This window comes from Ochotona curzoniae, unplaced genomic scaffold (assembly GCF_017591425.1).
Source record: "Ochotona curzoniae isolate NIBS_2020 unplaced genomic scaffold, NIBS_Ocur_1.0 scaffold_4763, whole genome shotgun sequence".
Classification (NCBI taxonomy): domain Eukaryota; kingdom Metazoa; phylum Chordata; class Mammalia; order Lagomorpha; family Ochotonidae; genus Ochotona; species Ochotona curzoniae.
In genome coordinates, this window is record NW_024467123.1 from 3,404,489 (window position 1) to 3,419,119 (window position 14,631).

Genomic DNA, 14,631 nt, shown 5'->3' on the forward strand with positions numbered 1-14,631 from the left:
GGAACACACGTGGGCGCATGCGCGGAGGTCGGGGCCTGATGTGCAGTCATCACCGAGATGTGCTAAGTGGAAAGTGTAACTCTACTGTGTCCCTGCTCTCCCAATGTCCCAACGATTAATTCTTTAAAAAAGTAAAATTATTTACTTGGGTGCCCACACAATGGCTCCACTTGCTAATCCTTTGTCTGCAAATTGTGTCCCAACTGCTCCACTTCCAATCCAGCTTCCTGCTAGGAAAGCAACAGAGGATGGCGCAAAGCCTTGGACCCCTGCACTCACATGGGAGACGCAGAGGAAGCTCCTGGCTTCAGATTAACTCAGCACTGGACATTGCAGCCTTTTGGGGAATGAACCAGTGGACGGAACATCTTTCTCTCCGTCTCTCTGTCTCTGTAAATATGCCTCTCTAATAAAAATAACTAAATCCTTTTTGTAAAAAAAAAGATGAAAAAAAGGACTTATTTATTTGAAAATGACAGTTACACAGAGAAAGAGAGAGATTTTCTATCCGCTGGCTCAACTACAAGTGACCACAACAGCCAGGGCTGCACCTGGCCAAAGCCAGGAGCCAAAAGCTTCGTCTGGGTCTCCCACATAGGTGCAGGTGCCCAAGCACTTGCTCCATTTCTGATGCTTCCCTAGTACATCAGCAGGGAGCAGAATCGGAAGCGGAGCAGCTAGAACATGAACCGTGGGATACCAGCATGGCAGGGAGCAGCTTCAGCCACTGTGACACAACACTGGCCTTCTGAGCACTTTTTCTTACCGAGCTCATGAAAGCATCACAAAATACTGCTGTTCTGGTACAACAAAATGGGATGCTGCCAGGTTAAGCAACTGTAGCTGAATCAGGACCTGAGCCCACACCACAGACTTTTGAGCTGGAGTTTAAAACGGGCATCCTGTGGTGGGCCTTGTTGTGCAGCAGGTGTGGGAGGAGCACCCACCTAAGGTACCTACACCAAAAAGATGCGCTCAGAGAAAGAAGCAGAAAGCAGGGCATTTACTGCAGCCCAGGCTCAAGGGCCCTGACTGCTAGTGGAGCAGACAGCACCCTCAGGGACAGTTCCTCTGACACTGGCCATGCCGAGGACCTTGTGCTCCCCGAATCCCATTGGCTGGAAATGTGGGAGGGCCAAAAAACCCCACACAGCACGTAGGGCAGCATGAGTGCAGGAAATGATGAGATTGCTGGGAGATGTCCACAGGGGAGAGGAAATATGCGGTGATGTTATTAGGCTCCAGGAATTAACATGGGAGAGCACTGTACACAGATTAGAAAAAGTGCTCAGGAGACCTGTGATGTATACAGTGGTCACAGCCCGCCTGCTCTGACGTATACAGTGGTCACAGCCCGCCTGCTCTGATGTATTCAGTAGTCACAGCCCGCCTTCTCTGATGTATACAGTGGTCACAGCCCGCCTGCTCTGATGTATACAGTGGTCACAGCCCGCCTTCTCTGATGTATACAGTGGTCACAGCCCGCCTGCTGTGATGTATACAGTGGTCACAGCCCGCCTGCTCTGATGTATACAGTGGTCACAGCCCGCCTGCTCTGATGTATACAGTGGTCACAGCCCGCCTGCTCTGATGTATACAGTGGTCACAGCCCGCCTGCTCTGACGTATACAGTGGTCACAGCCCGCCTGCTCTGATGTATTCAGTAGTCACAGCCCGCCTTCTCTGATGTATACAGTGGTCACAGTCCGCCTGCTCTGAGGTATACAGTGGTCACAGCCTGCCTGCTGTGATGTATATAGTGGTCACAGCCCGCCTGCTCTGACGTATACAGTGGTCACAGCCCGCCTGCTCTGATGTATACAGTGGTCACAGTCCGCCTGCTCTGATGTATTCAGTAGTCACCTGTTGTGATGTATACAGTTGTTCTGTATCTGTATATTGTGAATCTTCAGGATCCACCCACCTGCCAACCACAGTGATTTAGGGAAAGTGTTGCAGTGTTTGGGACACGGCCAGTATTTCCTGTCTGTTTCCTGTGGGACTTGCTGACCTTTTACGTTGTATCCAGCAGTGCCAGCAGCCTGGAGATGGCTGATTGCTAGTGTTCAGCAGGTTTGCGTGGGCTACATGCACATTCAGCCGTGGTTCCTAGAGGACATTTGAGTGTCCTTGTGTCCTGTGTGCTCTAGGCCCTGGGGAGTGGGGCAGAGGTCTCATCTACCCTGGTTCTAAGGGAGACACACTCACTGACCAGGGGAGCTGGCCTTCTGCACTCTGGAGGTCTGGAGCCCCAGAGCTCTGCCCCAGCCACCTCACTCCCTCCCAGGGGTCCCCAGCCCTGGAGCCCTGCCCCAGCCACCTCACAACCCCCACAGGGGTCCCCAGCCCTGGAGCCCTGGAACCCAGCCATCTCACTCCCCCACCACACAGGGGTCCCCAGCCCTGGAGCCCTGCCCCAGCCATCTCACTTCCTCTGTGCTTATGTCTGTCTCATTTCAGGGATTTATCTCCCTACAAGGGACCCAAGTGACCGAATTGCTTCCTGGCCCTGAAGATCCAGGCAAGCACCTGTTTGAGATCAGCCCCACAGGTAGGACCGAGCTCACGGTGCTGGGTAGGGGATGGAGGGGGAAGGGGCTGAGAGGGGTCTGTCACTGTCCTGCATCCCCCACGAAGGATGGGTGCGGCCAGCTGGGAGGTGGGGAACCACTTTGGGTTGAGAGGAGAATGTGGATCTTTGTAAAACGTCCACAGCAACGCCAAAACCGGGAAGGGAGTCAATGTGGCCATCTTATGAAACGCCACCTGGAAGGGCTCCATAGCCCCAGGACAATGGCCAATTCTGACTCGGGGTGTTGAAACAGGCCAGTCATGGTGCCCAAAACAGCATGAGGATGTGGTGGAAGGAAAGATGGGGTATCATTGCTCCCAAAGAACTGGGAACCCATTAGCAGTTCCAAAGCAAAGTTTGTTGAAAAAAAAAAGCCTGACCCAGGAGAAGCCAGGCCCCACATCTCATGCCAGACAGGTGGGATTCAGCTTCCTTGCCCCCAGAAGCAGAGCCCGGGCCAGGATCCGGGCAGTTTATTGGCTCCCCTGAAAGCATGGGACAGGGCACAGGGCAGGGAGCCTACCAGCAAGGAGTGCTAGCCAGGGGCACTGTGGTGTGGGCACCCATGACTGCTCAGTCTACTGGGGGCTCCTGGGCCTTGGCAGTTGTCACCCAGGAATGGGGAGGCCTTAGGGTGCACCCAGAGCCCCCTAGTTTCCACCAGCCAGCCAGCCAGCCAGCAACTAGTTACTCCCTGAAGGGGTCGCTGGCATTTTCGGTTTGCCTGGCACACAGGCCCAACTCCCTGGCAACAGGGAAGATCTTTGGGGACAGCCACAAAGGCTGGTGGATGGAAGAAAGGAAGGAAGGAAGGAAAGGAGTGTAGGGGTGAGCGGGCAGGGCCTGGGCAGGCTGGGTCCCTCCGAGAAGCAGTGGTCAGGACTGTCCACTCAGAATGGACAGCTAATTACTGCTGCAACAGCTCAACACGGGCTGGGACCAGCAAGCCAGGCTGCCTGCTGGGGGCAGGAGGGAGTGAATCCAGGCCGTGGGCGCGGGCAGGTCCACCTTGCCCTGTGTTTCAGTGGACATTGCAGAAGGCACAGGCTGAAGATGAAGCGGGGACGCCCTCTGCAACTGTGGGACCCCTCATGTGAAAATCAGGTCCCTGCAATTTCATTCAGATGCTCCCTCATGTCCGCTGTGTGCTGGAAACCCTCATCTGAACGTGGAAACAGTCGGGTCAGCAGAGGCCAACCCCTTGGTACAGAGTGGAAAATAGACATTTGGCTCCTTGCAAGAAGGAATGCAGACCAGGAGCCAGTGTTGTGGAGCAGCGGACTAAGAGGCTGTCTGGGATGCTGGCATCCCACATGAGCACTGGTTCAAGTCCAGCTGCTCCACTTCTTTTTCATTTTTTTAAAAAAAAAGATGTATTCATTTATTTGAAAGTCACATTACATAGAGAGAAAGACAGAAAGAGATTTTTTTTTAATTGGAAAGTCAGATTTACAGAGAGAAGGAAAGAGGGAAAGATTTTCCATCCACTGGTTCAGTCCTCAAGGGGCTGCAACAGCCAGAGCTGAGCTCCTTAGCCAGGAGCCAGGAGCTTCTTCCCAGCCTCCCATGTGGGTGCAGGGTCCCAAGGCCTTGAGCCGTCCTCGACTGCTTTCCCAAGCCAGAAGCAGGAAGTTGGAAGGGAAGTGGAGCAGCCAGGATTAGAACCAGCACCCATGGGATCCCGGCACATGCAATGTGAGGATTTACCCACTAGGCTAACACACCAGGCCCAAGAGAGAAAGAAAGAGAGATGGAGGTTGGGTGGGGGAAGATAGAGAAAGAAAGAGAAAGAGAGAAAGCTAAGAGACGAGAACTGGGTGGCAGAGATCAGAAGTGAATCGGAAGTAGATCAGCTAGGACATGCGCTGGTGCCCATATGGGGTGCTGGCATGGCAGGTGGTGGCTCCACCCACTATGCCACAACGCCTGCTGTGGGCTGGCTCCACTTCCAGTGCAGCTCCCTGCTAATGTGCCTGGAAAGGCAACAGAAGATGGCCCAAGTACCTGGGTCCCTGACACCCGTGTGAGAGACCCGGATGGAGCTCCTGGCTTCAGTCTGGCCCAACCTAGACCATTATAACCATTTGGGGAGTGAACCAGAGATTGAAAGAGATCTCTCTCTGCCTCCCTCCCTCTCTGCCTTTCAAACAAGTAAAAAAAATTTTTTTTAAAGAAGAAGTAAAGGGCCACGAGTTCCATAGGACCCTGTGATGTACAGGAGAGGGGAGCTGGGGCACAGGCAAGGTGGGGTGAAAAGAAACTGCGGGTCCTGGGTCTGGGGGTGGTGCCCAGGGTCGGGGCTGGTGTCATCCCGCGCATGCTCCATGCCTTCTGTGCCTCTGGAGGATGGGGGAGATGCAGCCGCTAACCTAGCCCCGGGTTCAGGGGTGCCCAGCGGTGTGGGCCGCTTGCCCAGGGGACTGTGCAGACCTGCAGGGCTCACCTGGCGAGAGGGGCACCTCCAGGAGACAGACCTGCCCTCATAACCCATTAACCTTATGAAAGCAGAGCCCTCAAGACCCAACCACTTCTGAATGCCTCCTCATGGGGGTGACAGGGACAATCAAGCCATAGCAAGTACTACCCTGGAGCCAGACTGCCAGAGCCACACCCCCTAAGAACTGATGCAGATTCTAGCATCTTCCCCACCTGCTGGGGAGCTCCAGGAAGAAAGAAAACCCCTTCTCCCCCCCGAAAAGGCACAGCACCCCTTGGCTTGGCTGAGCGCCAGTTTCCTGCAGGTCCCCAGGGCTGTCGGTTTTTGCCCCCCATGCTACTCCCCAGGGCCTGGGGGCTGAGACCAATACCTGCCTGGGCTGCCCAAGGAGAGCTGGACAGACGGTGGTCAGCTCTACAGAGCACTGGACACCCGGCAGGGCACCGTGCTGCCCAAAGCCCTCGCCCCACTCTCCAGCTCCCTGTCCCTCCCGGGGCTCTGGATTCCGGAAGCTTCCTACCAGCCCAGCCAAAGCACTGGAGGCTCACGCCTGGCTCCACTGTGGCTGGGGAAGTTCCCCTCACCTCCTGGCCCATGAGGTGGTGGCAGCATAGGGAGGCAGACCTTGCCCTTAGGACAATGGGCTTTTCACTACAGTCTGCTTTTTCTCTTTCTTCTTCTTTTTTCCCCCTAAGATTTGTATTTATTTGAAACGTAGAGTCAAAGAGATAGAAAGGAGAGACAGATCTTCCATCTGCTGTCCACAACAGCCAGGGCTGGGTCAGACCATAGCCAGGAGCTGGAAGCTTTGCCCGGGTGCCCCCTGTGGATGTAGGGCCCCAAGCACTTGGGCCATCTTCTGCTTCTGTCCCAGGTGCCTGAGCAGCGAGCTGGAGAGGAAGTAGAGCAGCCTGGACTCAAATAGTGCCCATATGAGATGCCAGTGTTGCAGGCAATGGCTAAACCCTGCTATGCCACAGCGCTGGCCTCCGATTAGAGCAGGTTTTGACCCCAGCTGTAGGCCTAATTGAGGCAGAAAATAAATAATAACACTAACAATAAAGTTGGATGGATCCCTACCTTAAACCACAGAGGGCCGGGTGTGGTAACCTAGCGGTTAAAGTCCTTGCCTTGCACGCACCAGTTCTAATCCCGACAGCCCCACTTCCCACCCAGCTCCCTGCTTGTGGCCTGGGAAAGCAGTTGAGGACGGCCCAAAGCCTTGGGACCCTGCACCTGTGTGGGAGACCTGGAGGAGGTCTTGGCTACTGGCTTCGGATCGGTGCAGCTCCAGGGATTGTGGCCACTTGGGGAGTGAATCAGCAGATAGAAGATCTTCCTCTCTGTCTCTCCTCCTCTCTGTATATCTGACTTTCCAATAAAAACAAAATAAATTTTTTTAAAAAAAGCATTCAGTCACAGGAGGCCAAAGGAGCCTTCTCCTGAGCTACTCAGTAACCACTAGTGTATCCTGAACTGGGACACTATTACCCCAGATGGTAATGCAACAGTCCCAACTGGCTGCTCACTTCTGATCCAGCTCCCTGCTGACTCTAGGAAAGTGAGCAGAATATAGGTCAAGTGCCTGGTTCCCTGTCACCCACAGGGGAGACCATGCAGAAGGTTCCCTCACACCTGCCCCTGACATACACACCTAGTACAAACCCCGAGGGACCCGAACTCCGAGAAGGACCTGTGTATGCTCAAAGTCATGCATTTTGTGCCGCGGTCTATTTGCATCCTTCAATGGAATGAAGTTTGCAAGATGGAAAAATGTTGCCGTGGGTGCCACCTAGTGGAGAGGTATGCCTATTGCACCACCTTCCCCTACAGACAACCCCAAATCTGCCAGTCTGGCATCTGAGCCCGTGTATGCCCAGACACAGAACAGGACACGGAGAACCGGAGAACTGGGACGCGTGGGACATCCATACTGTAGGCTGCTTACCGTATCCTGAGGCTGTGAGGTCCGTGCCTCCTTATCCCCACAGTCAGTATGGGAGATGGGACACACAGTCATCTGTGAACAGGTGGTTGGAGTCACGTCCTCCCAAGCCACTCACACTGATGGCTAAGCAGGCTGTAGGGGGAGGGGACCTCTTGTGCAGAGATAAGCAAAGGGCTTGGAACCCTTAGTGGGGCGGGGAGGGAAGAGGAGGGAGCGAGGGAGAGAGGGGAGGGGGCAGGGAAGACTGGCCAGTGTTTGAATATCAATCATCCTGACCGTGTTGAGAGGAGGGCGGGGTGACGCCCACTGTTTGTGCTGCCCTTCCTCACCTGCCTCCATGATGGAAGAGGGAAGCGCTGTTTGCTGGCAGTGTCCCATGAAGGACACATCGCAGGGCCACCAGGGTCCTTGTGATGCCACCAGGGATGCTGACCCAGGCAGCATCATTCCGACCCCAACAGACAGACACTCCACGGTCAAGCAAGGCAGGACACAGAATGCCAGCCCCCAATGAGTGCAAGTGGAGGGACCACATTTTTTTCTTTTTTTCCTGTCCTCTGACCACAGGAAAGAGGAGCCCTCACCTGCTCACAGCAGGGCTTGGGACTCCATGCCTGGGAGCTGAAGGCTCAGAGACACAGTTAAGGTGATTTCTTTATGATGAAGGAAACCAACAGGTGCATGAGAGCAGAGGGAAACCAGCAGGTGAATAAGTACAGAGGTAGACCAGCAGGTGCATGGAGCAGAGGTAGACCAGCAGGAACATGGGAGCAGAGGGAAACCAGCAGGAACATGGGAGCAGAGGTAGACCAGCAGGTGCATGGAGCAGAGGCAGACCATCAGGTGCATGGAGCGGAGGTAGACTTGTAAGTACATGGGTGCCAGTAGGCTGAACACATGTTATTGCTAAGGTTCCAAGTTGAGTACTGCCTTGTCTACCCTCAGGGAACATCTAGAGCTAACCTTTGCTCCCCATTTCACAGATGAGCCCCCTGGGAGACTGCCAGGCAGAGTAGCTTGTCAGTGAGTGGTGGAGTCATCTTTGGGCCAGCCATCACTTCAAGCTCTGAGGTCGGCAGCCTGGTTAGGCCTGCAGGTGTCAGGCCGTGGGGTAGGTGGGGGGATCTGGGACTCGAGGCTGCATGCTTGGGAAGTCTTCCGTTTGGCTATGGCGGTGGCAGGCCGACCTGTTCCTCCCAACCCTTCAAACTTGAACTTGTGGGCCTCAGAACCCCAGGTACTTCTGGACAATGTGGAAATCCAGCCACTGGCCAAGCTTAGCTTAGTCCTTCCTCCAAACCGGGAGCAGGGAGTGGAGAAGGTTGGCTTTGACCTCCAGCTGAAACCCAGGCTGGTTCCCCTGAGATGCTGTGTCTAGTGGGGAGTTTGATCATCAATAAAGAGTAAAGTGCAGGTGTCCGGTCCAACAGTTGAGCTTCTGGCAAGGACACCCACATCCCAGAATGCCTGGACAGTAGTCCCAGCTGCAGCTCCGGATCCCAGCTTCCCGCTAACGTGGGCCCTGAAAGGCAGTAGTGGTGGCTCCGTTGGGTGCCTGCCACCCTCACGGGAGACCTAGGTGGAGTTCCTGGCTCTTGACTGCAGCCTGGCTCGCTCTAGCTGATGTAGGCATCTGGGACAATGAGTCAGCAGATGGGAGTGCCCCCGCCCCTACAATCTTTCTGTCTCTCCCTCTTGCTGTTCCTCTATCTCTGAGATGAATAACCTGTTTGAAAAATAAGGCATCTGGTCTACAGCCATACCACCCAGAACGCGCCCAATCTCATCTGCAAAATAAGGCATCTGAAGTCCTGGCCAACATGCTTCAGTGATGTTGGCCCCACTGACCAATGTGCTGTCAGCTGAATGGTACCCAAGGGACGCAAGTGAGTGGACGGCAGAACTCAGACCAGAGCCCTAAGTCTTTCTAATGTCTGGGCATGCCTCTCAGAGTCCCCAGTGGCAGGTGACAGAAGCCAAGGCAGGGGGCAGGGAGGGAGGGGCGGAAGTTGGGCAGAAGAGCCACAGGGTAGCCAGGGCACAGGGGATCTGCGAGTGGACGGGTGCAAGCAGCGAGGTTGCCAAGCCCGGGGGGAGCTGGGATCTCCCATTATCTTCAATCCTAACCTTGGGCACTGAACTTGCAGTGTCCTGAGCTTGTCCAGCTGTAGCTCACACAGATAAAAGGAGTGCTGCTGTCGGCCCTGGCCAAGGCGTGACCTTGAAAGGGCGCCGGCCGACAGATTACTCTGCAGAAGCCGGTGGATGCATGTGTCCGACACGCCCAGAGCATCCCTAATGGCGTTAGCCGCAGCCCGAAGGGAGAGATGCTGATAGGAGCCTATCTCAGCACCTGGTACCAGCCAGCCTGCATCTCAGCCTGACCTCACTCAGCTCCCATGACCCCAGCGTTTTCTGTGGAGTGCCACATGCTGGGAAATGAGCAGGGTAAAAAAAAACAGCTGAGACATTCACAACCCACTGCCCCGTGTCCCTGGCCATGACTCCTGAGATCTGGAGGAGTCACTCCTGCCTCCCAGCTTGACCTGTCTGCCCCTCCTGTCTGAAACTCACTTCTTCCCTCATCCCTCAAACACAGCAGCAAGTGTGGGGAACTCCCCACGGCGGCCTTGGACCAGGTGTCTTTGAATAGGAGCCGGCAGCTGATCCCTTCAGCCCAAATCAAGTCCCAGATGCAGAATGGCTCTCATCAGAGAGACTCGGAGTGCGAGCCACGTGTGTGGTTGCAAATGTCCCTCAGGTCTCCCACGTAGGTGCAGGATCCAAGGTTTGAGCCATCTTCTGCTGCTTTGCCAGGCCAGGAGCGGGAAGTGGAGCAGCCACAAACCGGTGCCATATGCGATGCCTGCATCACAGGGAAGATTAGCCAGCAGTGCCACCACAGTGGCCCTGAGAACTGCATTTCTAAGGGGTCCCGAGCAACACTGATGTTGCCACACTGACAGTGGAAAGTCGGGGCAGGAATTTTTTTAAAGATTTGTTTGCTTGAAAGGCAGAGTTGAGACAGAGGGAGAGAGAGCGAGCTTCTGTCCACTGGTTCACTCCTCAAATGGCCACAGTGACCAAAGCTGGCTGCTCCAGAGTCAGGAGTCAGGAGCCAGGAGATCCTTCCAGGTCTCCCCAATGGGTACAGGGGTCCAAGGACTTAAGCCATCTTCCACTGCTTCTCCCAAGCTGTCAACAGAGAGCTGGATGGAAAGTAGAGAAGCCGGGACTTGAACCAGCACCCTCAAGGGATGACAGATTGCAAACAACAGCTCAACCCACTATGCCCCAAGAAAAGAATTCTTAAAAATACATTATATTTGGGCCCAGAGCAATAGCCTAACAGCTAAAATCCTCACCTTGCATGTGCCCAGGATCCCATAGGGGCCCCGGTTCTGTTCCCGGAAAACCTGCTTTCCATCCAGCTCCCTGCTTGTGGCCTGGGAAAGCAGTCGAGGATGGCCCAAAGCCTTGAGACCCTGCACCTGTGTGGGAGATCCGGAGGAAGCTCCTGGCTCCTGGCGTCAGATCAGCTCAGCTCCGGCCGTTGTGGACGGAAGATCTTCTCTATCTCTCCTCTTCTCTGTATATCTGACTTTTCAATTAAAAAAAAAATTAATCTTTAAAAAAAACTTTATATTTTTAGAAGTCGCCCTATTTCATTCTCTCTCGTTTTTTAAAGACAAATGTTGCATCGTGTTGGTTCACCTCCAAATGCCCACACGATGGCCAGGAGTCCAGATCTCAGTCGAGTATTCGATTCCTGAAGGCTTCACCACTGCCTTTGCCTCCCAGTGTGCTGGCTAGCAGGAATCAGAAATACAACTGGGGGGGCAGGCATTGTGGTGCAGTGAGCTCAGCCACCACTTGCAGTGCCTGCGCCCTCTGTCACAGGACTGGCCTCTTCCCCCCGGACTCCAGCATTCCTGCTAAGGTGCCTGGGTGGTGGTGGACCATGGCGGAAGTGCCGCCACCCTGTGGGATGGAGATGGAGTTTCTGGTTCCGGACTTCAGCCTGGCCCAGCCCTGGCTGTAGCAGGCGTTTGAGTCAGTGTATTTATCTCTCTCCTCTGCCTTTCAAATAGGTAGATGCGTGAATGAGTAAATATACATAAAGGAAAACAAGAAGTGGTGTTTGAACTTGAATCCAGCCACTCCAATGTGGGGCACATGCTTTCCCCCAGTGATCTCACAGCCACAGTACCCAACATTCACTCTGGGAATAAAACAAAGACAAGGCGCCTTCCCCGGGCGCTCCCTCTGCAGAAGGCTGTGGGACGTGCCGCCCTGGGACTCCATTCTCGGACCCAGGCCCTGGTCCCGGTCAGGTGAACCCACAGCCAGTCAGAAGGCACCTTCCGCGTCCCACCAGTGGCCGCCTCCGCTGCTCCCTAACCCCGTGCACTGTGGCTGCCGAGTCACTCTGCAGAAACCGCAACAGCCAGGGCTGGGCTGGGCCAAAGGCAGAAACAGAGATTTCCAGCCGTGTCTCCCATGTCGGTGGGATAACTTCCGCCTCCTGAGCACACATCTGCAGAAAGCTGGGGTCAGGACTTAAACTCAGATATTCTCATCGGGGACGATCAGGTCTTATTGAATGAATGAATGAATGAATGAATGAATGAATGAATGAATGAATGAAAGAGAGGCTTTCCATGTATTGGTTCACTCCGGAAAAGGCCACAAGAGCCAGGGCTGGGTCAGGGGCAAAGCCAGGAGGCAGGAACTCCATTCAGGTCTCCCACACGAGTGCAGGGTCCCAAGGCTTTGGACCGTCCTCCACTGGTTGTAGATCTGTTGTATCTGGCAACTGTGGCTCTTCAGTGGGACCAGGGCCCTCGCTGGCAGAGGGTACATCTGACTTGAGCCAGAAGCACATTGCCTGAAGGAGGAGCCCTTGGGGGTGCGGACCCCGAGCCCTTTGCTGCGGTGCTGGACCGGGGGTGTCCAGTGGAATGGAGGTGCATCTGAATTGGCTGGCAGGGTCAGCCAGGGTCAGGTGCCAGGGCCGTGTGTCAGCCTCGGGCTTTGGTGGTCGGAAGCGGAGAGGAACGCTGAGATGCCTCCATCAGGGAAAGGGGTGAGCATAAATGGGAAGAACAAGAAGGCGAGAGGGGGTGGCGGGTCACAAGGCACCGGGAGTTGACAGGGACAGGAGGACAGACCTGGGACAGGGGCCTGGCGTAGAGGCCCCGAGGCTAAACCCAGGGTGCTGCTGGGACGAGCTGGACTCAGCCACAGGGGGCAGCCCAAGTCTCCTTTAAAGCCAAGTTCAAAGATCAGTTACTCCAGGAAGCCTTCTGAATTCCACCCCACTTCTCTTCTTATGTATTTGTTTGAGAAGCAGAGTGACTGAGAGAAAGCTCTTCCATCCACTGGTTCACTCTCCACATTGCCGCTGGGACTGGTCTACACCGAAGGCAAGAGCCTAAAACTCCATCTGGGTGGCAGGGGTGCCAGGCACCTGGGCCGTCCTCTGCTGCTTTCCCAGTCCTTTGAGCAAGGAGCTAGATCAGAAGCGGAGCATCCAGGCGGAGGGAGTTGGGATAATACAACTTGGTTTCTTAGGCCACAATCCAAGAATTAACTAGTTAAAGAATGTGCTAATGGGCCCAGCACGGTAGCCTAGTGGCCCAGCATCCTCTTCTTGCACACCCAGGATCCCATATGGGCACAGGTTCGTGTCCCGTCTGCTCCACTTCCCATGCAGCTCCCTGCTTGTGGCCTGGGAAAGTGGTCGAGGACGGCCCAAAGCCTTGGGACCCTGCAGCCACTTGGGAAACCAGGAAGAAGCTCCTGGCTCCTGGCTTCAGATTGACTCAGCTCCAGCTGTGGCAGGCACTTGGGGAGTGAACCAGCAGATGGAAAAATCTTTCCCTCTGTCTCTCCGCCTCTCTGTAAATCTGATTTTCCAATAAAAAGTAAAACAAATCTTAAAAAAAAAAAAAAGTGTTAGTGACCTTTGCAGGTAATGTGTTCCAGGCATTCTTCTGCAACTTCTATGAAGTTCTCAGGTCAAAGGCCTCTGACATTTAAAGCAAGGGTCCACTTGTTTACCCTTTACAAGTGCAGTTTTCCTGTTTGTGAATTTTGTAACTTTTTAGACACTCCCTGGTGCGTTTCTTCCTTGCCGCCTAGACCCTTAAGTTTCTTAGAAGTTCACCTGAAAAATGCCCTGAGCTGTCAACTGAGAATGTGGCGAGTGTGCAATGTTTATTTCACATTTCCTGGCTCTGCAGACCCCTGCATGAGGGGCTCAGCCACCCGCCTGCCCTCTTCTCTCTCTCTCTCACACACACACACACACACACACACACCCTCGGACCGCCCCCTGTCCCTCCCACACATGGTCTAGCCACAACCTCACTTCTTAGCAAGCAATCACACAGGGGTGGGCACAGGGCCCCACAGCCAGAAAGACGGGCAGCCCCCCCACCCCCGCCGTAGCGACCAAGAGCCAGAGGCACACAGAGGGAGGTGGCTACCGGAGGAGGCGAGCTGGGGTGGGGGGACAGCTCAGAACAAAGATGCAGATAAAATTCTTTGCGCCTGATCTCAGCGAGACTAAATCCCTCCATAAATGAGGATGCGGGGAGGAATGTGGCTGGGGATTTAGCAGGTGGGGGTGGGATGACCCTGGACACCTCTGGGAAACCCCGCCCACGTACAGAGGCTTCCAGAAAGTTCCTACCCACGGTACCCACCCCAACAATCCCCCCCCTCCCACCCTGGGAGCTCGCTGGAGATGCTGACACAGGGGTCTCCATGATTGCTGTGCATGGGAGATCTTGATTGCCTTGGAGCAAGACAGCATCCAGGCTCCCGGTGCGTGGACAAGGGGCTCCCGAAAGAGGGAGCAGCATCGGTGACCAGAGCTGGCTCTCCCCAACCAAGGGCTTGGCGCATCAGGCCAGGGACCCAGGAAGCAGCCACTCAAAAGCATGAGAAGTGCCTAGTTGGGGCCAGGGGAAGGGTGGCAGGACAGGCTCCAGTGTCCAAGGGTCCTGGGGGATTCTGGCCCACAAATTGATTTGGTTGGGCTCATGATCTGTTTGTTTTTGTTTGTTTAAGATTTATTTATTTTATTGAACAGTCAGATTTGCAGAGCGAAGGAGAGACAGAGAAAAAGATCTTCCACCCGCTGGAAGTGGGTGAGCTAATCTGAAGCTGGGAGCCAGGAGCTTCTTCCAGGCATGCATGGGGATCTCATATGGGCCTGGTTGGTGTCCCGCCTGCTCCACTTCTCATCCAGCTTATGGCCTGGGAGAGCAGTCAATGACAGCCCAAAGCCTTGGGATCCTGTACCCATGTGGGAGACTTGGAAGAGGCTCCTGGCTCCTGGCTTCAGCTCAGCTCTCTGACTGCTCTGGCTGTGGCAGACACTTGGGGAGTGAACCAGTGGATGAAAGATCTTTCTGTCTCTCCATAAATCTGATGTGCCTTTCTAAAACAAAATTTAAAAAATTATTTTTAAGCTTTCAAAGGCAACAGTGCCTAGGCAGCGGTGGCTGCTGGGTAATTGTCTTCTCCCATCCCGTTGTTTGTCATGTGCAGTGACCTTTAAAGGTGGTCATCTCCACACTGGTTCACTCCCCAAATGGCCACAACAGCCAGAGCCGGGCCAGGCTGAAGCTAAGGGCTTCTTGAAGGTCTCCCACACAGGTTGAG

General features: G+C 54.6%; 1 protein-coding gene across 6 annotated transcripts in view; it reads left to right on the top strand.

The window, feature by feature from the left end:
* ARHGAP22 (Rho GTPase activating protein 22) overlaps positions 1-14,631 on the top strand; it is a 169,021-nt gene that overhangs the window by 78,070 nt on the left and 76,320 nt on the right. For all 6 annotated transcript variants that reach the window (XM_040970519.1, XM_040970520.1, XM_040970521.1 and 3 more), the window contains one exon: positions 2,461-2,551. In XM_040970519.1, the coding sequence (XP_040826453.1) occupies positions 2,461-2,551 (91 nt within the window). The remainder of the gene's footprint in view (positions 1-2,460; positions 2,552-14,631) is intronic.